The sequence below is a fragment of the Sciurus carolinensis genome, chromosome 6, assembly GCF_902686445.1.
Source record: "Sciurus carolinensis chromosome 6, mSciCar1.2, whole genome shotgun sequence".
NCBI classification, from domain to species: domain Eukaryota; kingdom Metazoa; phylum Chordata; class Mammalia; order Rodentia; family Sciuridae; genus Sciurus; species Sciurus carolinensis.
Window position 1 is genome coordinate 137954213 of NC_062218.1, and position 23340 is coordinate 137977552.

The 23340-nt window shown below is 39.0% G+C and overlaps 1 protein-coding gene across 2 annotated transcripts in view; it reads right to left on the reverse strand.

The window, feature by feature from the left end:
• Positions 1–10584: 10584 nt before the first annotated feature.
• Positions 10585–23340, reverse strand: part of Slc22a4 (solute carrier family 22 member 4) — a 47418-nt gene continuing 34662 nt past the window's right edge. Inside the window, exons 5-10 of one of the 2 annotated variants that reach the window (XM_047555803.1) lie at positions 22968–23094; positions 19380–19480; positions 17761–17975; positions 16413–16508; positions 13548–13683; positions 10585–10983 (exon numbers count right to left, since the gene is read on the reverse strand). In XM_047555803.1, the coding sequence (XP_047411759.1) occupies positions 10908–10983; positions 13548–13683; positions 16413–16508; positions 17761–17975; positions 19380–19480; positions 22968–23094 (751 nt within the window). In that variant the 3' untranslated portion in view covers positions 10585–10907. Of the gene's footprint in view, positions 10984–13547; positions 13684–16412; positions 16596–17760; positions 17976–19379; positions 19481–22967; positions 23095–23340 lie in introns of both variants that reach the window. The other variant, XM_047555802.1, reaches the window with a different exon arrangement.

The following is a 23340-nucleotide window of genomic DNA, read 5'->3' on the forward strand; positions in this document are numbered from 1 at the left end:
TCAGGAACTTGACCTCCTCTAATTCACCAACTTGGATCTCTCAAGAACTACTTTTAGTGCTGGGGTTGTAGCTCAGTGGTAGAACACTTGCCTAGCATGTGCAATACACTGGGTTCAATTCTCAGCACCACACATAAATAAGTAAAATAAAGGTCCATTGACAACTAAAAAAAGATTATAAAAAAAAGAACTACTTTTAACAGAGCAACCTGAGTTAACTTAAGACAATTAGTTATCTCCTACAGGAAAGTTAGGATATAGGGCTGGTGTTGTAACTCAGTGGTAGAGCACATTCCTAGCACATGTGAGGCACTGAGTTTGATCCTCAGCACCATATTAAACAAAAAAGGTATTGTGTCCATATACAACTAAAAATATTTTTTAGAAAAGATAGGATATAATGTTGACTTCCACTACTGATACTAACCCATTATTCCCATTTCAAGAATGGTTAAACTGGCCTGCTGGATGCTTAAAACCAAAACTTAGAGACCAAAGTCAGGGAAGGAAAATGGCAGAGGAAAACTCAGCCAATATTTTGGCCGTTGCCCTCTAAGATCAGCTGGAACACAGGGAATGATGGGACTCCTCTCGATGTGATGCAACTCTGGTGAGTTACCTGATCAGGGGGATCATGGAGACCCTAGAAAACAGGAAGCCAACCAGTACACATTCTGCAAATAGGAGGGTCATTGGAAAGGAATATGGTCCCTAATGCTTCCAAGGGATGCCATGTGGTCAGCAAAATCCTGATCCATTCTGGAAGATGGCACAACTGGTAGGAGAAAGCTAAAGGAGCCAAGAGACTTCTCACAAGTTCCCAAGAGCAATTCCTGACAAATCTCAGCTGACTCTTGACAACAAGTAGGAAAAAGATCAATTTTTGACCTTGGTCTTAAACACCTGGCAGGAGAGTATAACCAAAACACAGCCACATATGAAAATTTAAAAGAAAAGACAATATTTTTAAAAATGTAACTTAGGATGTAAACTTGTATCAGTTCTCCCAAAAGTCAGTAAAACTGGGAGGTTATAAAGAAGTGTTCTTATAAGTGTTCTTATAGTTATTAGAAGTGTCTAAGAACTATAACAAAAGATACTATCAGAATCACACATTTGTTCTTAGTCAATTTGAGATCCACAAATTTCCCCAACCTCCTACTTAGGTAAACAACCTGTTTTTTACTGGTTTGATTATCTAACTCTGATATTTATCTTTCAGATCATTCTATAGACATAATTTGGCACTTGGAAGCTATGGTCAATTATATCTAAAAGCTCTTCATGACACTGAAAGAGGTATTTCTCTCCTTAACACAGATGTGGCTTTCGTGAGAAAAGCTGTATTATGTAACTGGATGGTTTTGGGTGTTCTCACTGTAGCTCAGGGTGGAACTTGTGCCATTATCTGGACTGAATGTTGTGTTTACATTCCTGACCACTCTGACAATGTAACTAAAATCCTTAAAGATTTCTACTTTCAAATAGATGTTATGTCCTCACCTGTTTCATCATGGGATCAAATTTTTTGCTCCCAATTTTCTGATATTTCCTGGTGGAAGAAACTGCTGATACATAGTCATTATCACATCATTGGTGTGTTTAGAGGTTGCTGTGTGTATTGTATCAACCTTTTCCCAATACTTATGTCTTCTTGTTTTGTTCATAAGGCATCCACCTCCCAGATGGCTTTACAATCTGTTTCTACTAAACCAGAGAATTACTATGGCTCCCTGGATAGAACTTACTCATAATCTGAAGCATTTCACTGACAGATAGCAAGGATTGGAGATACCTACCCTATAGGCCTATGCCCCTAATCAGCAGGAAATAACTATTGATTTGACTTCATCACCCCTTATTCCCTTATTCAGGCTCTTCATTCTCTGAGGGGGGGATGTTAGGTAGTAGCTAGCAATGAGCAGTGAAATGCATGGTAAAGTCACAAATATTCTTTAAATTACTTTAGGGTTTCTTTAAACTACTTTCAAAGTAGATGAGAAAACAAAGGGTTAACTTGTAGAAAATAAACAGAAGCAAAGGGGCTAATGAGAAGATATGTCAAAAGAAAAGGATTCATGGGACTAACTCTTGACAGGGTCTATTAATGTTGATGTGAAGCTAGAAATTATAGGTGTCTCCATTTCTCTGGGAAGGAAGATTCCTTTAGCAGTACAGGTGCACTAAAGTAACTTCTGATCAGCTATTTGACCCCAGTGCCCACATTAACATTGGATTGACTTGTAGGTGAAGCCCCCTAAATAGGATGGTCACCATGACAGTTCTGGAGAAGACCAACTAAGGTCAAAAACTCTACTGTAGTCCTCTGCTCAGAGACAGCCCACTCTCTCTTGAGAGTGCTCTCTGCTTAAGCCTCACTTTGCTTTTACTTTACTTTCACCTATAATAAAGTTCTCTCGCAAGACTTTTGGTGTCTGTCTTTACATTTTCTTTTGTGGGAACACAGGAACCAAGGTTCAGAGTTTCAACTCCCTCCCTGCTTTCCTATGACCCCTCATTTCCTAAGAATTGGATTGAACTATAGTATTAGCTTCCAGTTTCTCCAGCTTGTTGATCAGGAGACTTTTTAGTCTATCATCATGTAAATCACATAAGAAAGTCTCCTTTTATTTATCTATGTCTGTATTTATATATCCTATTGGTTCTGGAAAACCCTGACTTATACAGTCTGCCTTCATGCCTGCACTCTTAATTACTAATCATCCTGAAAAATGAAATGTAGGCCACGGGCCCTACAATTGGCTACATTCAGCATCTGTAGGTCTCATGCCCCTATGGTTATATCTATATGGTGGTGAATGATCCAAGAGAGATGTGTTGTTCCTGCTACGTTAGTTAGGCTGAACTGCAGCCTCTTCTGACAGCATGGGTCTCAGCATACACCCCAAATAAAGTAAATGAAGGTAGATGGACACAGCATATCAAGTCCAACAGAAGAGGTCATGCTTTTACTCTCTTTCCTCTACAATCTGGATAGTGTGGTCCTTCGCTTCAGTCTTGTCATCCTGGTCACCTGTATTGCAAAGACCCTAATTCAACCATTTGTGTGCTTCATTCCAATCCTGGGACCCAGGAGGAAAGCACACAACCCTGTAAGCTGGTGTCTGTACAAACTTACAATTCCAATTCCATTTGGACCCAATCCACTTGTCACTACCCACCGTTTCCTCAGACCTATATCCTGTATGGAACCTTCTCCTGTATCTTAACAACCCAGATAGAGAGTGAAGAGTTAAATGGGTTGATTTATCTGGGGGCTTAGATTTGCAAGATTAATAAACAGAAGAACCAGGATAGTAGCAACTGTGTGAGTTAATTGGAGGCATCAGGAAGTATAACTGAAAGGGAAAAGAAATGATGTCAGCTCAGAGCTGAAGGGTCAGGAGGAAACCAAAAGATCCCAGAATGATGTGGAGCTGTTGTGACTGGCCTGGGTTCCAGGGTGTGTCTTTGGCGGTGAGGGAGTGCAGTACAGACAAAGGTCAAAGCACTGTGAGTCTGAGGTGTAGGATTACTCATCCTGCTGAGTTCAAGTCACCAATACCTGTGGCTGGGTTCCAGAGAGTTCACTGATTGTGGTTAAGCAACCAGGCAGATTGTAGGTAATAGCAACCAGAAGGGCTGGAAGGAGGCAATCTATGGATGTGAAGGTGAAGGCATTTTGTTTTGGATATGACTGTGGGTTGCATGGAAAATGCTGAGAACTTGCCTGGCTGTCAAGTTCATGGGAAGGGGGAAACGAGTAACCTGTTTTTGAGAAACAGGGCCCCAAAGAAAAGTGTGTGCTCAGGAGGAAACCAGGTCTCTGGCAAGGCAAAGAGATGGAGAAAGCAACTAGGGATGTACTTGAAAGAGGAAGGATTGTTTGTTGGCAGTGGAGGGGTCATTTCAGAGGAAACAGGAGCAGGGAAGGTAAGGGCAGGAGGGTGAGCAGGTGGCTGTACAGAGCCTCTTACAGGAAGGGTGACATTTGAGTGCAGAAGGAAGCTTGTCTCAAGGTTCTCAAAATCAGAGTTTCTGTTTCGTTTTGTTTTGTTTGTTTGTTTGTTTTTGGTCCTGGGGATTGAACTCAGGGGCACTCTACCCCTGAGCCACATCCCTAGTCCTATTTTGTATTTTTTTTTTTTTTTTTTTTTTTTTTTGAGACAGTGTCTCACTGAATTGCTTAGCACCTGACTTTTGCTTAGGCTGGCTTTGAACTCAGGATCCTCCTGCCTCAGCCTCCCAAGCTGCTGGAATTATAGGTGTGCACCACTGGGCCTGGCTAGGGTTTAGACTTTTTCTGAGCCAGTGCAGAGGCTCTGGGTGATAGTTCAAATCTTCATAATTTTTTACAATCTGTTTAGCAGTCTGTTAAATATAACCTTGGTGATAAAGTAATTCACCTTAGCAGAATTAATCTGGCTTGGGACTAAATCAGGGTAGAGGTAACTGTTGCTCAAGCAAGTGAGCTGAGAGGTATAAAAATACCCAGCTTTCTTTGGGAGAAAATGACTTTGGCCTAAGTTTCAGTATCTACAGAGCTCAGCCTTATCTGGGGGCTCTGGGCTAGCTGCTAGGGCCCCAGGCAGGATTTTATAATCTATCTAGACTGAATCTACTGAGAACAACACTTTTGCATTCATCTTTACAATGTTCATCTCTACTTTCCAAAATCTGGCATTAGGAGTTGAGGGTTGTAGCTCAGTGAAGGAGTGTGTGCTTAGCATTGCCAGGCCTGGGTTCAAACCCCAGCACCACAGACAAAAAAAACACAAAAGAATTATTTGATCTGAGGGTGTAGCTCAGTAGTAGAGATCTTGCCCAGGATGTGTGAGGCCCTGAGTTGATTCCCAGTCTCTCTCTTTCTCTAACACACTCATATACATTACCAAGAACTGGCATTAAGTAGACACTCAATAAAAGTTGTTAGTTTTTAAAACTTCTTTATGCTTAAAAAAAAGTAACAAAATTTCATTGTAAAATTTTATTTGTGAAATATTTGTGAAATATGGAAAACAACAGAAAAGAAAGAAAACTAATATGGAAGTCATCTATAATTCTATCATTCAAACACCTACTGTTAATATCTTGAGATACTTTCTTCTAGTCTTCTTTTTTTTCACATTGCTAATATGCATTTTGATTTTAATATGTGAATTATATCACATTTTATCACCTTATTAGAAATCTTCTTTTTCAGTGTTAGGGATTGAACCCAAGGCCTTGTGCATGCTAGGTAAATGCTCTGCTACTGAGCTAAAATAATTCTTAGACACTATTTTTAAAAGCTGCATAATATTCTTTCATTAATATGTAACATCATTTATTATTTACATACTAAGATCTTTTTTCAGCACTGGGTATTGAACCCAGGGGTGCTCTACCATGGAGCTACCATCCCAGTCCTTTTTATTCTGAGAGATGATCTCCCTAAATTGCCCAGGCTGGCCTCAAACTTGCAATACTCCTGTCTCAGCCTCCTGAGTTGCTGGGATTACAGGTGTGTGCCACCATGCCTGGCTCATACTGTTTTTCTCAATTGTAAATAATGCCATAATATGCATGAGTACTTAATATATCTCTGGTTATTTTATGGTTGTGGAATTAATACTTCAAAAACAAACAAAAGCATAAACCGAGCATTTTAAGGTTCTGGAAACACTTTGCCAATTTTCAGGAAAAAATAAACCCATATATATATTCCATCAGAAGAGCCTGAGGGTGTGTCTCATTAAAAACTCATTAATACTGAATACAGTTGTTTCATAATGTTTGCTAATGTGCTAGTTGGAAAATGACATCATATCATTGCTTCAATTAGTATTTGTTCAGTTCCTTGTGTAGCAGAACAATTTTTTTGTATGTTTAGTAGCTAATATTTTCTTCTTTTGGAAATTAGTAATTATCTTTTCCTGTTCAACAATAATAATGATGACAATACATTCATTCATTTACTCAGCAAGTATTTATTGAGCATTTACCATGTGCCAAGCACTATGTTTTATTTTCTGTGGTGCTGGGGATTGAACCCAGGGCCTTGAGCATGCTAGTCAAGGGTTCTGCCACTGAGCCCCAGCCCCAGCCTGCAAAGTGGCATTCAAAATGCTGAGGATGCAGAATTGCGACTCCTGGAGCTTACATTCTAGTGGAGGGAGAGGGACAATAAACAAAGGTGATCATTTTGCTAAAAACTTTTTGTTCATATTTTTCCAATTTGTTATTTGGAAGATTTTTTTGATGTACAGAATTCTTTAAAAGTTTATAGTAAAATCTGCTGATTTTATCTTATCTTTAATTTCCACAAAAGGCAAAATGAACTGTAAAAAGCAGTTTTAAAAATCAACAGGTTAAGCTGAGCATGGTGGCACACCCTTGTACTCCCAGCAATTGGGTAGGCTGAGGCAGGAGGATCACAGATTCCAGACCGGCCTCAGCAACTTAGTGAGACCCTTTCTCAAAAAAGGGGATGGACTGGGGACGTGGTTAAGTGGCTAAGTGTCCCAGGTTTAATCTCCAGTACAAAAAAAAAAAAGGAAAAAAATCAGAAAAGGAAAATAATCAGAAGTTTATGTGAATCTAACTAAATACCCATTTTGGCTCATGTATTGATCTAGTAGGTCTTTGAACTAGCAAAGATATAATCATTTGTGTATGCATTGCTTTTTAGAAATAGATTTTAAAGAGTCAGCTCTTGCTATTACAAATTATAGCATACTCACACAAACAGCAATGAAAGCTAAATACACATCCTTACTTTTTATATTTAGAAAGAAACCTTTAAGAACCTTTAGGGACTGGGGTTGTAGCTCAGTGGTAGACTGGCTGCCTGGCATGTGTGAGGCACTGGGTTCAATTCTCAGCACCATATATAAATGAATAAATAAAATAAATGTTCATTGACAACTAAAAATGTATTTAAAAAACAAAATAGCATTTTAAAAAATAAATAAAAAGAAGCTTCAATATTCAGGGGTATAAACATCCAATTGTCTATGTATCAAACATGATATTTTCACCAAGTTGGAGTTATGAGGTGTTTTGATTAAAGTAAATATTTATCCAGAGCCTATTACATGCAAGAAAACACTATGCTAAGTAGTACTAGGGAGGGCAAAAAGATAAGCAAGATAGGTGCCAGCTTCCCATAGCTGTGGCCATCTAGAGGTGAACTGAGTAAGACTGACGTGTGCAGGAAGAGCAGAGAGGAGTGAATGGTGGCCGCCCCTGGAAGGAAGTTCAAGGACAGTTTCTTGGGAGGCCACATGATCTGCTCCCTACAGGACAGGCAGCACTGTGGCCTGTGGGTAGACACATAGGTGGTCTAGACAGGCTGCAATGGGAGAGATCCAAGGGCCGAGTAGCTGAGGCCGTGCGCATACATTCCCAACGACCAAGCCTAATCTATTCTAAGATATTCTATGGGGTTTAAAATGCACGACTGTAATTGCAGTAGTTCAGGTGGTCGGGGCAGAATTGCAAGTTTGAGGCCAACCTCAGCAATTTATCGAGACCCTGTCTCAAAATAAAAAGGGATGGGGATGTAACTGAGTGGTAGAGCATCCCTGGGTTCAATCCCCAGCACGAAGAAATCAAATGAACAAAAATCCAAAAGAACAAAACAACAGCAAAAAGCAAATAAAAAGTAGATGAGTGTGTTTAGGGCTTCAGATATAAATGTGTATTAGAAACAGAGCCAAAGAAAACTTTCCTAGTTAATCAGAAAAGTTCAAGATAAGTAAATTGAAATTAAAATTATGACAGTTTATTTGGATAATGAAAATATGCATTTGAGGATTGCCCTTCAGAGGCGATGCTAACAAAGAACATATCTAAAACTGGAGGTTGCCCTGTCTATGAGCAAACTATAGTTCAGGTTATGCTCGAGTGTCATCCCTAGTCACCAGGCTGATTTCCAGAAGCTACATTCAAAGAAAGCATGTGACCCCAAGTCTGCAGGAGTAACTTCAAGCTGTTATCTCAGAATGCTTGGGGTATGCTGGGAGCTATAGCTGACATGTATTTTCTGAGCTTATGGTAATACTTTATCCCATTAGTGACTTCTATCTTTAGCACTGCTTACTTATGGCGCTGAGGTTCCACTACTGCTGACCATATGCACACCTTGTTCGAGAGGGATACCTCTGGATATGGTGCTTAGGAGGGATGTATTCATGAAAAGAACAGTTTATATTTCAACAGTCTTCTTTCTCCTTTGCTGCTCACCTCTCTCTCAGTTATGGGGCATGCAAGCCATCTCTACCCATCTAACTGGTTTGTGCAGTTTTCCTGATTCTGATTACCAGCAAAAGGTATCTCAAACTAGTTTTAGGAAACAGAAAGCTTCCTCGCATGCTCAAAAAAAAACATAACAAATGGGGCCCATTCAATAGACTGTGAGGTCTAGCTGCTGAAACTGTCCCTTCTTGAAGATAGGCCTTGTGAGCCAGACTCCTTTATCTCTTGCAGCATTTCACTTCCAAAATATGGCTGATATCTGTGATCGTGGTATAATGTGAAATATATTTGATTTTGGTTCCTGCTTCCCATTTTAGTGTTCCTAAAACTGATATGAGCAGTGGGAACATAAGATTAAGAGAACAATTCTATAAACTGGGTCCACTGTGCCTGACCCCCACATGCTTTCTTTTCTTTTCTTTTCTTTTTTTAAAATTTTATTTATTTACCTGAAGCCATGCCTGGTCCTCAGCAAACGACTATTATCTGCAGGAGAAATACAGGCCTGAAATCATGATTAAAAAGAACACAAGTTGCCATGGGATAGGAGTGACTTTTATGACGCTTATATAGATCAGACCTCAGAACTCATGGAGATAAGAGTTCTTCTTATCCCTAACTATTAAATTCACCCTAAGTATTAAATCTGTAGGAACAGGTTCCCATTAGAACAGGTCAGCATGGGCCAAAGTGACCAATCATGTACAATGGGGACTTGAATGTCTAATGTCATCTTGCTGTCACTCAAGAGTCAAGAGGTGAACCTGAGTGGGACTCTCTGGAAACTTCCCTGGGACCCCCAACAAAAGAGGAGGGCAGGAGGAGTCAGTCATCCTTGTCCTCTCTGAGAGGACGTATTCTCTTCCTTGAGATTGTCCCCCTTTCCATTTTCCTATTCCTTCTAATAAAATTCATGCTTGCTACTCTGAGAGTCATGTCTAAAATCTTTTTGGCATGATTGCAAGAATCAGGGTGAAGAGTGGACCTGCATGGCTGGCTGCCTCAGCTTCACAGTAGACCTCTGCTCTGTAACAAAACCACTGGAGGGGCGGGGGCTGTAGCTCAATGCTAGAGTGCTTGCCTGGCCCGTGTGAGGTACAGGATTTGATCCTGAGCACCACATAAATATAAATAAATAAATAAAGACATAAAAAAACCCATTGGAATTTCCTGAGTGATAGAATCTTTTGTTATTCCTAATAAGCACCTTTGCTAACTTCCAGGTTTATACTAATGAGGTTACTGAGGGTGGGGTTCCTAGATGACGTTATTGAGGATGGGCCAGTCACCAGTAAGACCAAGTGGCAGAGGCTTTGAGGTTTGGAACTTTCAACCCACTTAGTGACCTCTGGAATGGGTGCGCTGGAGATTAAGTGCTGCAAAAACTCTTGAATAACAAGATTTGAAATGCATCCACGTGCTCTCTTGACCTAGATATTCATTTGTATACTGTTTAATAAACTGCCAAAGTTAATAAATGTTTCCCTGAATTCTGAGAGCTGGCCAAGCAGATTCATTGAGCCCAAGGAGGAGGTCTTGGGAACCCTGGTTTGTAGCCAGTTGGTCAGAAGTATAGTGGCCTGGACTTGCAATTGGCAGCTGCACTGAGGGTAATCATGAGGGACTGAGCCCTCATCCTGCAGGATCTGGCACTGTTACCAGGTAGACATATCAGAATTGAATTGAGCTATAGGGCACCCAGCATGTTCTGGATGTGTGGGGCAACAGACACTCCCTAGCCACAAACATCTGGTCTGTAATACTCTGTGTCATGTGTGAGAATAGAAGGGGAAAAGTGTCATTTCTTTGTTTTTAAACCTGTCATCAATTCCTTTTAAAGGAGCATATAACATTTTCTGGATGGAATATTCTATATGATAATCCCTCAGTATCCTTGGGGGAAGGGTTCCAGCACCCCACTGGATACCCAACTCTGAGGATGCTCAAGTCCCTCATACCAAATGGCATGGCATTTGCATATAATCTATGAACATCCACCTGTATAGTTTAAACCATGTCTAGATTACTTGTAATCTAATAAAATGTAAATGCTATGTAAAGAGTTGTTATACTTATTGTTTAGGAACTATTAATAAGGTTGCAGATGCAACCATCATAGGTTTATAACTATGTAGTGCATGTCATCTGCAAGGATTCAGAGTCTGCAGACTATATAATCATTTGGTTATGGCACTATATGAGTTCACTTCAAAAACAACTGTATCTTTGAATTTGCTGGTTCACATTCAAACCGTGTAAAAACTCATGAACAAATAAGAATATATTTTTACATGTTCACATGCATACACACTGTTGTCCACTAATAGTTGTGTTAATACGATTTTTTTTATTTGGATAATACTTGTATGTTCAGAAATGAGGGTTGTCACTTATATGGATTTTACCAGTCCTTGACTGCCTCATTAAAAAAAAATTCTTACAAACCTATTTCATTGAATTAGTAAGAAAGAGCCTCTAGAAATGTTTGTGTTTAAAAACAAGGAGACTCTCTGGAAGAGTGGTCCAGCATTTACTAGGACAAGCATTCTTCATAGCAGGGTCCATTTTAGTGTTGATTGTTACTGTCAGTCCATTCCATCAGAGAAGGCTATGGTTTCTTCACAGAGTCTCATGTGTGCATCTGTTTTTCAGATGCAATATAAGTTTCATCAGAATGCAGTTATTAGAACCTTGGGATTTTCTTCTCTCTCTATGGAGTTTCTTGATTTCCTCCAAGATCTGAACCTGAAAATAAAACAGCTGCTAAAGAAAATTAAAAATTCAAGATCTTCCTCAAAAAGCTGAACTGACACTGAAAAACATTTCTTCAATTATTGACCAAATATTTGAACTAAAATTGAATAACCTCATAAGCATAGATCTAGTTCTTGATTTTGGACATCTTGGGCTATTTTCTTAATTAAGCATAAAACTCAGAATTTAAACTCTTTCAAGATTTTCCTGAGGAAAGGTAGAAGGGTTAACATGAAATTCTTGACAATTAAAGTTGACATTGAAGTAGTTATGATTTTTAAAAAACTTACTAAAAATGGGTACTTTTGCTGTACTTGTCCCTTCAGGGATCAGAATCCTTTTATATATAGATTTATCTTGATGATAGACACTGAAAACGCTTTATCTTATATAACCTCAAAACAGCCATGTGAAACATTCCCATACAATAGCCAGGAATGCAGAATTTAAGGAAACTTCAATGATTTGCTCAAATTTATGCAGCAGATGTGGAATTTGGAACCAGGCAGATTTACCTTAGAATCTAAACTTCTCCAGCATACCATTAATCTTTTAAATGTTTGCCCAACTGTGGTATCATAGAAAGGTGTTTGGTCTTTATCTCTGGTTCCTGACACAGAGCTCCTAAATACTAAATCTCTTGTAATTTCCTGAGGGATAGGGGTGATAATTATGACTTTTGTTTCCCTGAGACAACTCTTGGCAGGGCCCTTAGCTAGCTTCACATGTGGGCTGGTCACCAGAAAGACCACACCTTGATTCAGGAGTCGGGAACTTTCAGCTCTGCTCTTTCAACCTCTGAGGAGAGGAGAGTCACTGGAGATAGAGTTAATAATAATCTATCAAGCTAATGTGATGAAACTTTTGTGGAAACTGCTAAACAATAGGGTTCAGAGAACTTCTGGATTGCTATTCATGTGCCAGGAGAATAGTACCTCTGAGTTCCACAGAGCCCAAATCTCCTGCATTCAGGACCCTTCCAGACCTGGTCCTATCACTTGATCTGGACGCTCATTGCATTCTTTATCATAAACTTCTAAAAGTAAATAAGGTATTATCCTAAAATCTGAGAATTATTCTAACAAACCCAAGGAGGGGAGTCAATAGGAACCCCAGACTTTGTAGCTAAGTAGGTAACTTGTGGTTTGCATCTGAAGTGAAAGCAATATTGTGACAACCCTAAAACCTGTGGAGTTTGACACTGACTTTAAGTAGTGTCAGAGCTGTACTGAATTTTAGGACAACCCATGGAGAAGTGTCAGAATTGGTTGATAGAAGAAAACCCCTCTTATAATCTCATAGTCAAAATATAATATCAAACTGTTTTATTTTGCATTTATTAATGTGGACAAATAAATTTTTTCATGTGCACATTGAATGCTTCAATTTCATCACCTTGTTTTGTTTTTGAGACAGCGTCTCCCTATGTTGCCCAGGCTGAGTTCAAACTCATGATGTTCCTGCTTCAGCCTCCTGAATAGCTGGGACTACAGGGGTGTCACCACCTTTTGTTAACCGCCTGTTTGTGTCCTTTACCGGTTTTCCTACCAAGTTGTCTTTTTTCCAGTGATTAGTAAGAACTTTTTGTATATTAACCTAATGTCTATATTTTTGTATTGCAATTTATAGCCTTTTTTTTGGTAGTACTGGGGTTTGAATCTGCGGCACACTACCATTGAATTACATCCCTTACCCTCCCATTGTTTTTCAAATATATTTTTTATTTTTGAGGCAGGTTCTCACTAAGTTCCCAGGGTTGGCCTTGAAATTGTGATCTTCCTGCTTCAGCCTTCTGAGTAGCTTGGATTACAGGTGCATGCTACTGCATCTGGCCCCTTAAGGCTCTTTGATTTTTCATATTATGCTTAGAAAGACAGATCTTTCATAAGGGTTATAAAAATATTCATGTTTTCCAGGTTGGGGTTGTGGGTCAGTGATAGAGTGCTTGCCTAGCATGTGTGATTCTTTCGGTTAAAATCCCAGCATCACACACACAAAAATCGTTTTAAAAATATTTTTAGTTGTAGATGTACATGATACCTTTATTTACTTATTTTTATGTGGTGCTGAGGATCCATCCCAGGGCCTCACATGTGCTAGGCAAACACTCTACCACTCAGCCACAACCCCAGCACCACAAAAATATTTTTTAAAATATGTCTTCTTCTAGTACATTTATGATTTCACATTTTTAGGCCCATTTTTTAAACATCTTTTTGGAATTTCTCTTGATGTATTTGTTAGACTTCAACCTTTTTATTTTTATTCAGAATGTCTAGGTGAATGTCCTAACAACTTTCATCGAATAATCTAGCTTTCCCCCATTGATTCTGAATTGCTGCTTTTTGTCACACACTGAATTCTCTGATTTTCTTGGGTTTTATTCTGAACTCTACCTACTCCCTTGGTTTCTATTACTGTACCATTACCACAGCGTAACAATATGCTTTATTATCCGACCAAGTTGGCCTTTACTTAAAACTCTTTGTTTTCAGAATCCTCCTAGCTATTCTCATATGTTCATTCTTCCTGTCATTTGGTTAAGTTCCACTTACCCTTTCACTTTCTGCATCTGCTCTAAGGTCTCTGGTAGAGCCTCTCCAAAACTTTCAGGGAAGAAAAGGGTGACAATTCCAATCAAGACAGTCAAGCTTCCCATGAGGATATAGGGCAGAACTCTGTTGTAGGCACCTGTAAAGAACCAAACACAAAAATGTCAATTAGATACAGAGATTCCCTGGATGCTGTTAAGAATCATTTTAGGAAGGTGGCAAACAGTAGAAATGAGAGCAGTTTTTTAAATATAAACATTTTCAAAAGAAAAAAAGTCAGCAAACATTACAGTTTCTTCCTGGCAGATGCAATTTTGTAATCATTTACCTACTTGATTTTGCATTATTGTAAGGTTTTTAAGTCTTTCCTGTCTTCCAAGTCACTGGTTAATCATGCATAGTAGATGTTCCTTTGATAGAAATCTTTGCTTACCAAAGTTCTTCTTTTAAGGTAGAAGTAATTAGAAATGGAGAGTGGGAGGACATCTAGAGGAAAGGTTGACCAGTAGGTTTTAGGAAGAGGTTCTGGCCATCACAAGTCTGGTATGACCTTGTTTTTGCTCAAACCAGTAGGCTGCAGTGGAAGGTGAGATCCACAGAGTCATGAACCTTTTATTTACTTATTTATTATTTTTGGTGGTGGTATTGTAGATTAAACCCAGGGCCTTACTCATGCTAGGCAAGTTCTCTGCCACAAACCTGTCTCCCCATCCCTTTTTACTTTATTTTGAGACAAGTTCTCACTAAGTTGCCCAAACTGACCTCAGACTTGTGACTCTCTTGCCTCACTCTCCAGAATAGCTGGGATTATAGGTGTGTGCTACCATGTCTGACTCCATGAGATGATTAAAAAAGAAACAAAACTAAGTAATATATTTAATTTATTAGTAATAGTAATATATTTAATTTAATATAATTTAATCATTTAATTTAAAATAATAAATGATAAATGGGTACATTCTGTGAAGGCACTGTATCTAGATTTAGTTTCTTTTTATAGCATTTACATGTCTGAGTTTTATATGTGGCTGGAACAATCAATCCACCTCTTCTTTATGGGATTTTGCTAGGACAGGAGAGTAATGAATCCTGTTCTCACTTCTCTTCTGCATAGGTGGAACAACACATCTATGAACATATAATATTTTATTTGACTTAAAACAAGAAAAACATTAATCCCAAGGTTTCTCTAAGGTCTCTGTGTTGTTAATAGGAGTAACACTGTGGAGTTGAAAGCTCTTTCTTGGGCTTTGTTTCTTATGTACCAGTGACCTACCACTGGACCATCTGAGCATAGCATGAAATTATAGGGAAGAACAAAGGAGAAATGGCACCACTTTGTATGACAAGCTATCTCATGAGTGGTTCAGAGCAGCTGTGCAGAGCATGTTTAAGTTAGGCAAATGTTTCTTTTTCTCCAATGATTTAGAGTGTGTACATTTTCTGAGAAATTAGGTCTTTGGGGTGTAGGTATGCTTGTTTGTATTTTGAGTCAGTAAGTAACTTGAAGGATGATTAGGAAGAATTAGGAGGAATATCCATATATCTCACCAGCAGAGTTCTTAAGACAAGGCTTGGGATGCCACATCCTATATTCCAAAGAACATACTACTAAAGCCCCTCTGTGGTGCTATTCTGGATTGATTTATTTGATTATATAAAAACTAAAATTTCCTGCATTGCAAAAAAATCATAAAGTCAAAATGCAAATAATAAACTGGTAAAAATGCATACAACGTATATACAGAAGGCTAATTTCCTTCCATTGCAAAGAGCTCACACAAATTCAGAAGAAAATAAACTCTCAAAAAAAAAATGGGCAAGAGACATGAGCAGTCAGTTCATTGAAAAACAAATGGAAGGGTCAATAAATAGATGAAAAAAATGCTCAACAACATTTAAAATTAAAGAAATAAAAATGAAATCAAGTGATGTCAATATTTCATATATCAGACTACCAATGATTTAAAAATTGTATAGTCCCCATTGGTGCTGAAGGTATGGGGGAACAACCACTCTCATCTACTGATAGTTAGGTTTATTGGCACAATATTTAGAGTTAAATTTGGCAATATCTATGAAATTTTAAAATGGCATTGCTCCAGCAAGATTACTTCTATGAATCCAAATATATTAAAGAAATGAACGAAGGATGTAGAAGCACAGGGGAATGTTCACTGCAGTGTTACTTTGTATAGGGTGAGCATCCCTTATCCAAAATGCTTGGGACCAGAAGTGTTTCAGGGTTTTTAAAATTTTTTTTTTTTTATTTTGGAATAGACTTCACCAGTTGAACATCCCTAATTTGAAAATCTGAAATCTGAAATGTCCCAAAATCCAAGCACTGGTGCTCAGAAAGTTTTAGAATTTGGAGCATTTTAGACTTTGGACTATTCAGATTAGAAAGGCTCAATCTGTGATAGCAAAATCCTGGAAAGGGCCTAAATGTCCATCCATTGACTAAGTCAAATCTAAACATATAGACATAGTTTATATAAGTTAAGACATATATACACAGTATTTACTAAAAGGAAGGTAAAGGAGTATTATATGTCCATTTGAAAGGATATTCTGATACAATGTCAAGTTTAAAAGTCATGATTTTTTTGGTGCTAAAAACAAATACATATGTATATGTGAATACATGTGTGCACGCATGTGTTCTTTGCAAAATCAAATGTCTGAATGGTTGTTCACAAAATCACCTGAAATAGTATTGGCTACTTGGAGGGCCATTTGGGGAACTGGGAGAGAAGAGGTGAACTTGTACTTTTTCCAGTGTTTTTATGCTTGAATTTTTGAAAATGAAAATCTACTACTTTTATTTTTAAAACTAAAGAAAGAACAAACCAACAAGTCGCATCTCACCGAGGTAAACAAAGTAAGGAGCGATGATGCTGCCCACCCTGGAGGCCATGGAGGTGACACCCACGGCCATGTTCCTGACCATGGTTGGGTAGAGCTCTGCAGTGAAGACATAGAGCATGGAGAAAGCAGAGGTGACCCCAAATTTCCCCAGCATCACCAGTCCAATGGACACAAAGTAGTAATCTGGAAAAGAGACCCATTGTAAACACGGGAGCTTTAGAAGCAATACTAACTCATTGCTTTTTATGTCCTTTATACTCTAAAGGGAATATTTTCATTAAGTTCAATACCCTATGTACATTTATGATTACGTGAATGGTATGAATCTACCTTGTGCACAATCATAGAAACAAAAAGATGTACCCCATTTGTACACAATGAATTAAAATGCAGTCTGTAAAAATGAAAAAATAATTTAAAAACAAAAGATCAAGCGTTACCAAATAACGCTTTCTCTTCAAATGTCCAACCAAGATCAAGATGGAGAGATGGCTCTGTACTTTGCTCCACTGTTATTCTAGATCATTAAGGTATCCAGTGACCTTTGTCCACTTGTCTTTTGTTTGTGACAACAGTTTCATGGCAAGTTGTTAGCATGTAAAATAGTCAAGCTTAATCTTTAGAGAGAAAGGCAGATCATTTCCATCCTGTTTCTTATATTAAGAAATATATTTCTACATATATTACTATGTATCAATAACATTATTTTTAACATTTTTTTTTAGTTGTAAATGGACACAATACCTTTATTTTATTTATTTATTCTTATGTGGTGCTAAGGATTGAACCCAGTTCCTCAGACATGCAAGGCAAGTGCTCTACCACTGAGTTACAACTCCAGCCCTCAATAATTTACTGACTTAACATTTTTATAATATGAGCCATCTAGACATAAGAGGAGAAGGTAAGCATGTGCCCTGTATGTGCTAGTTACCTAAAGATTTAGACCATAAAATTGCTAAATTTATAGTGGAACCAGCATGTGGTTATAACACTCAAACATACACTTCTAGAAAAAAGAAAAAAGAAATTAGGAACCAAGAAATTAGGAATCAAGAGAGTGACTCAAAGAAAGAGGTTTGGGAGTTTGGTCTTTGTATGAAGAGAATGACTGGGAGAATAACCAGAATAATCAGAATAATCAGAAACCAATGGTTTCTGATTCCACAAAGCCAACTTTCCTGTTTGAGGGTAGTTGTTTTGAATGCAAAAAAACTGCACAGTTGTTGGCTATTACCTTGGCTAATTGACCCATGAATGGTCTATGATGTTATCAAGGAGCAATGGCTCAGAAGGGCCTAGTCAATGGGCTGTTCTGGGAAGCTGTTCACCTGGGTTAATTTCTTACCTGCAGGCACCAGTTGAATCAAGAGGAGCACACCTCCTCCCCAGAACAGTACCCCAGCTATGATATAACGCCTGGGTAGCGTTCTCAGCAGCAGCCAGGCTGCAATGTAAGCTGGGACTTCAATCAGCGCAGAGAGGAAACAGTTCAGGTAGGCATCTCCATGTAAATTAGGAACATTGAGAGACAGACCAAAGTAGCCCACTGAGGTTAGCATCCTGAAAGAGAAAAGATAAAAAGTAAAAATGGCAAACAGATAACCTGAATCACTCTAAAATTTTGTGATGGTCCAGAGGTAGTTTAGAGCAGGGCTGGGTATGCAGCTCAGTGGTAGAGCACTTGCCTAGCATATGATAGGCCCTAGGTTAGATCCCCAGGACAGAAAAACAAAAGAGGCAGAAATTGTCTGGATCTTGCAGTCTTATATGAAGCCACTAGCCACATGTGGCTATTTAAGTCTAAATAAATTAAAATTAAAAAAATTAAAAAAAATAATTAAAAAATAAATAAATTGAAATTGAATTACAAATTCAGTTCCATCAGTCACACTTCAAGCTCTCCATAACCATATGTGACTTGTGGCTACCCTGTTGAACAACACAAATATAAAACATTTCCATCATTGCAGAAAGTTCTATGGGACAGCGCTAGTCTCCAGAGACCAGTATTTAACAGTGCAGACTCCCTTGTGGATAAAAGTGCTTATCATTAACAGGTCTGAAGAGCAGAGGTTATCTGAAGAATGTTTTCAGGAACACTGTTGGATCTCTTTGTACATACTAGGCCAAGCTGAGTAGCACAAGGACAAATCCAAAACAAAACAAAAAATTCAACTTCCTTGCCCTGAGCATCTTAGTAATTTCTTTTAGGAATAAGAGCGACTCAGATGGGAGAGCGACTTGTTGGTTATCAGCTCCATAGCACCACTGCCCGAGATATGCTTGCATTAAGGACACAGCAGATGTCAGAACATAGCAAGCAAGGCCATGTGCCTGGGACACTTTGCTTAATTTAGAGGCAAAAGCTCTGAATTAATGGACTGCCGAATAGGATGACTCTAAAAATAGACCAGCTTCAGCCTGAACCTACCAGTTCTGATCCTTTTGTTTTTTAAATTTTTGATGACACCATTGTGGGTAGGCAGGTTCTTTTTTACTTCCTTGTTCTTGGAAGATACTTTATCAAATCTATTCTTCAAAGTCAATTCATTATTCCTGTGCCTTAAAACTACTCATTGGTTTGCCACTGGTAAGTGTGAGAAGCTGGTCAAGACTCTAATCCAGATAGTGGGGATCCAGCTCATTCTTACCTCACTGCTCACTTCCTGTTCAGTATCAGGAAGCATCTCTGTTTCAGGCTCCAGGGACATCATTAGTCTTAATCCCTTAACATTAGGAGGGAAGGGAGCCCTTTCCTTGTGCACCCCAGTACTACAGACTTAATATTGGTCCCTATAACTAGTTCCATGCATTAAACTGAAGAATTTCCAAATAACTTAGAAATCTATAATTTTTATTTTCCCTCAGGGAAACCCAGGCCTTGCCATGTTTCCCTGAATTAATGAAAATCAGGTGCATACTTAGGTGCTGTATGACTGCGTTTCCAGGTCACTTACTACTTACCACAAAAGCAAAGACATAATGGTTATTATGGCAATGTTCCAGGTCCTGAACAGGTCCAGAATGTAAGCTTTCTCCTGCTTCAAGGAGTTTAGCTCCTGTAGCTAAAATAATACAAATAACCATGAAATTGGAAAGTAGTAAGGAAGTACCTTTTGTCATGATGCATAGGAAAAACTTAAGCATATGACTCTTGAATATGCTCACAAATTTTCAGGGGGAAATAAGTGATTTTGCATCTATGATGCTACTCCAACACTTTAAAATGTTTGCAGCCCTTTGTAGACAGAGGCCTTCAAAATATGTAATTGTAGCCCACCGTCTCCTTATCACAGTCTGACTTCTTACACAGCCTTTCCATGACTCATAGTCTCATGGTCATCACAGTAGATGGCCTTTATGACATTGATCTGTAATCCTTATAGCCTATTGAGTGGGAAGGCCATGTGGCCACGACCACCTGGAGGTCACATCTGCTTTCTGATACCTTTCTAGTTGTTATCTCTTAACATCAGAACAGACTCTGGTTGGGGAGTCCTTAGGCAAGTTACAATTTATCTTCTCGGAGCCTCAGTTTACTTTTCTGTAAAATGGGTACATGAACTGGGCATTAAGAAGATGAAATAAGATCGTATATAAAAAGCCTAGCATGATACTTGAACTGTAGTAAATGCCCAGTAAAATTTAACTATATCATATTAATTCTATTGTTATTGTTGCTACACCATTGAAGAAAAGTTGCTAGCCATCAGTGGTTAGTGGTAATTTCTTACTGCTGTCAATAGTCTTCATTCTTTTCATTTTAATTTGCTAATATTAACTTGTCATGAGTTGTGAATTTATATAACCAAGTTGGTTAGAATTGAAGCTAAAATAAAATTTATAAGGCTCTGATGCGGGGGATCTCTTGGGAATAAGTAGGAGATCTTGTGGTCCTATGGTGGGTGTGCAGTTTAGACTGAGGAAGGAGTTTCTATTGGGAAAAGTGAGAGTGCCAGGCCTGCCTTTGTAGCAGGTGCTCCCCAAATGTCAGTACCCTTTTTTCCAGGAGCTCGGACACTGACATAGCTCACAGACACACTGCCTTTTCTTCCCTGTGCTATTTGGAGAACATGCCCCTAGTAGTATGACGTAGTTATTACATCAAAACAAAGCCACTGCATAAACTAATGGGAACTGGAAGTCCTCCTGGAGGTTTTGGGGTGCCACACAAAGACAAGACCTGTGGGCGAGGCCTGAGGCAGCACTTGTTACTTCCACAGGGTCCTTGGTAAAATGCAGACTCCCAGGGCCAGGGATGCTGTCAGCGGTACAGTGCTTCCCTAGCATGTGTGAGGCCCTGGGTTTGATCCTCAGCACTGCAATCAATCAATCAATCAACCAATCAATCAATATGCAGATTGCCAGGTCCCACCCTGGGCCTGCTTACTATGATTCTTTCATGGAAATCAGAAGCCTGGCAAACTGTATATTTAAAACCTCTTGGGTGACTGTGCTGAGTAGCCAGATTTGGAAATATTTTTGTATCCAGTGATTGTCGCTGGCCTGGATTGAGCCACCCAGAGTCTCAGGATTGGGCATGTGAGTCAGTTGAAGGTTCTTCTTCAGAAACCAGGGAAGTTCAAGATTGTTTTCCAAGCTAATGCTATTGCCCTTAACATGAAGTAAAAAAGCACAGCTTATAGAGCATGCACTTTGACACCAGAGAGAGATGTAGGTTGCAAATCCTAACCTAAGAGCTGTCTGATTCCAGGTAAATCACTTAATTTCTCTGTGCCTCAGTTTCCTCTCCTGAAAAGTGGGGCTAATAGTAGTACCTACTAGCAATATGGGGAGTATGAGCATCTGCATAACTTGAATATACTGCTTGGCATCTAATAGGGTCTTCATCATCATTTTGAATGGCCTCTGAAGGTTCTCCTAAAGAGGATCCTACAGGACAATGAACAGGGGAGATAACAGGGTCTTGGGAGGGCACAAGCTCCCTTTCCCTCAGTGACTTGTCTAGTGCAGACTAGATGTGTGTCATGTCAGGAAGAAATGAGACTCAATCCGAATCTGAACACAGGACTTTGTTCTTATTTGTCCATAAATATATAGCTATTTTTACATATCTATTTGATGATGATTTCATCTATCTCTTAGCAATTAGTCTGTAAATTTATGGAAGATAGGAATCAGGCATAAATATCAATAACTACACAGCACTGAGAAGCAGAAGTGTTAGACACTTCCCATGCTATTTTTGTATCCAGTTAAGGTGATTAAGTCTGGAAAAGGACTTAATTTGAAGGGTAAAAGGTCTTAATCTGAGAGCTTGGGTTCATGGCTACTGTAATTAAGCCATGACCAGAATATCTGCTTTTGGGAAAGGTCCTGTCAGCCAGGGACAGAGGAAGCCCCCTGGTGGAGCACTGGCAGGGCCACTGTCCTCCAGAGTTCGGCTTCCTGGGGTAGCCAGTAGAGCTGATCTTAGTGCAGGACAGGCGTACCTCTGCAGCAGCCACCATAGCCCTCTCAGGTGTCCTGAGAGTATCTGATCCTTCTCCTAGCCAGGAATGCACTGCCCATCTTCTCTATTCAACTCAGTGCATCCTGCTGTCCTCCTGCCCTGGACCCGCTTCTTCGATCCTTGGGCCACCCTGCTCTCTTTCTCTGTACTGTTAGCACAGGGTCCACTCTCTTATCATTTTCCTTTCATGGAATTCTCTTGCTTTCTTAATGACATTCTATTTTAATTTAATTCTATTCTTATTTTTCTTGTTTCCTCTGAGGGCCAGCACAGCATGATGCATAGCATGTCCTCACTATCAAGATGCATGACTGCTTCCATGGAGTATCATCTTTTCCTTGTAGCCAACCTGCCTTTCGGGGCAGAGGGTGGTATGAATCCTGAGCCTGTGCTCTCAGATCTTATGGCCTTAGACATGACACACAGCTAGACTAAAACATATATAGCTTCCTCAATAGATTTTGGTAAGACTCAGGTCACAGTGGAGAGCCCAGGGTGGACTAGCCTTCAAACACATTTTCTCTACTTAATCTGGACATTTAAAAATCATCAGCACATAGCTATGCCAATGGTTTGGAGTGATGCCAACAAAACATTGGAGACAAACTTGCAAAACAAGGGGAACTACTTGCTAAGCAATTTACTTATATTACTTGCACTTAATACTTGTTTGTTGTTGCGGATTGAAACCAGGGCCTAAAACATGCTAGGCAAGCACTCTAACACAGAGTTACATCCCCAACTACTGTCATGAATTTTTAAATGGCTCTTTCAGGTGAATTTTTTTTTTTTTTTTTTTTTTTAAATTTAAGAGACAAGTTCTTGTTATGTTGCCCAGACTGACCCCAAATGCCTGGACTTGAGACCCTCCTGCTTCAGCCTCCACAGTGGCTGGGATCCAGGTGAAGATCACCATGCCCAGCTGGATTTTATCCCAGAATGTAATCATAATTGTGTTCCTTATGGCTAGTACAGTACCTGGCTCATAGTGGACACTTAACAAATACTGAATTAAATGAAATTCCATAAGATCAAGAATGCAGAGCTGATTTTAAGAGGAAACATCTGCAAATGCTTACCTCTGCAGGATCAAATATCACAGCTGGGGCAACTATATTGTTCATTTTTGCAGCTCTTTGGATGATATCTTCAGCCTCTTTAAATCTTCTCTGGGATATCAGCCAACGGGGAGATTCAGGAATAAACCTAGAAGTCATTTTTAATAGTTTATGCTCTTTCACAACAGCAGGATTTGATATTAGCCATAAACTTCCCTTGGATCATTTAATTTCATAAAATTCTAGTTTGTCTTCTTTAAAAAATTTTTTTTAAAAAATTGATTGATTTATTTTGGTACTGGGGATTAAATTCCCTTGGATCATTTAATTTTATAAAATTCTAGTTTGTCTTCTTTAAAAAAAATTTTTTTTTAAAAATTGATTGATTTATTTT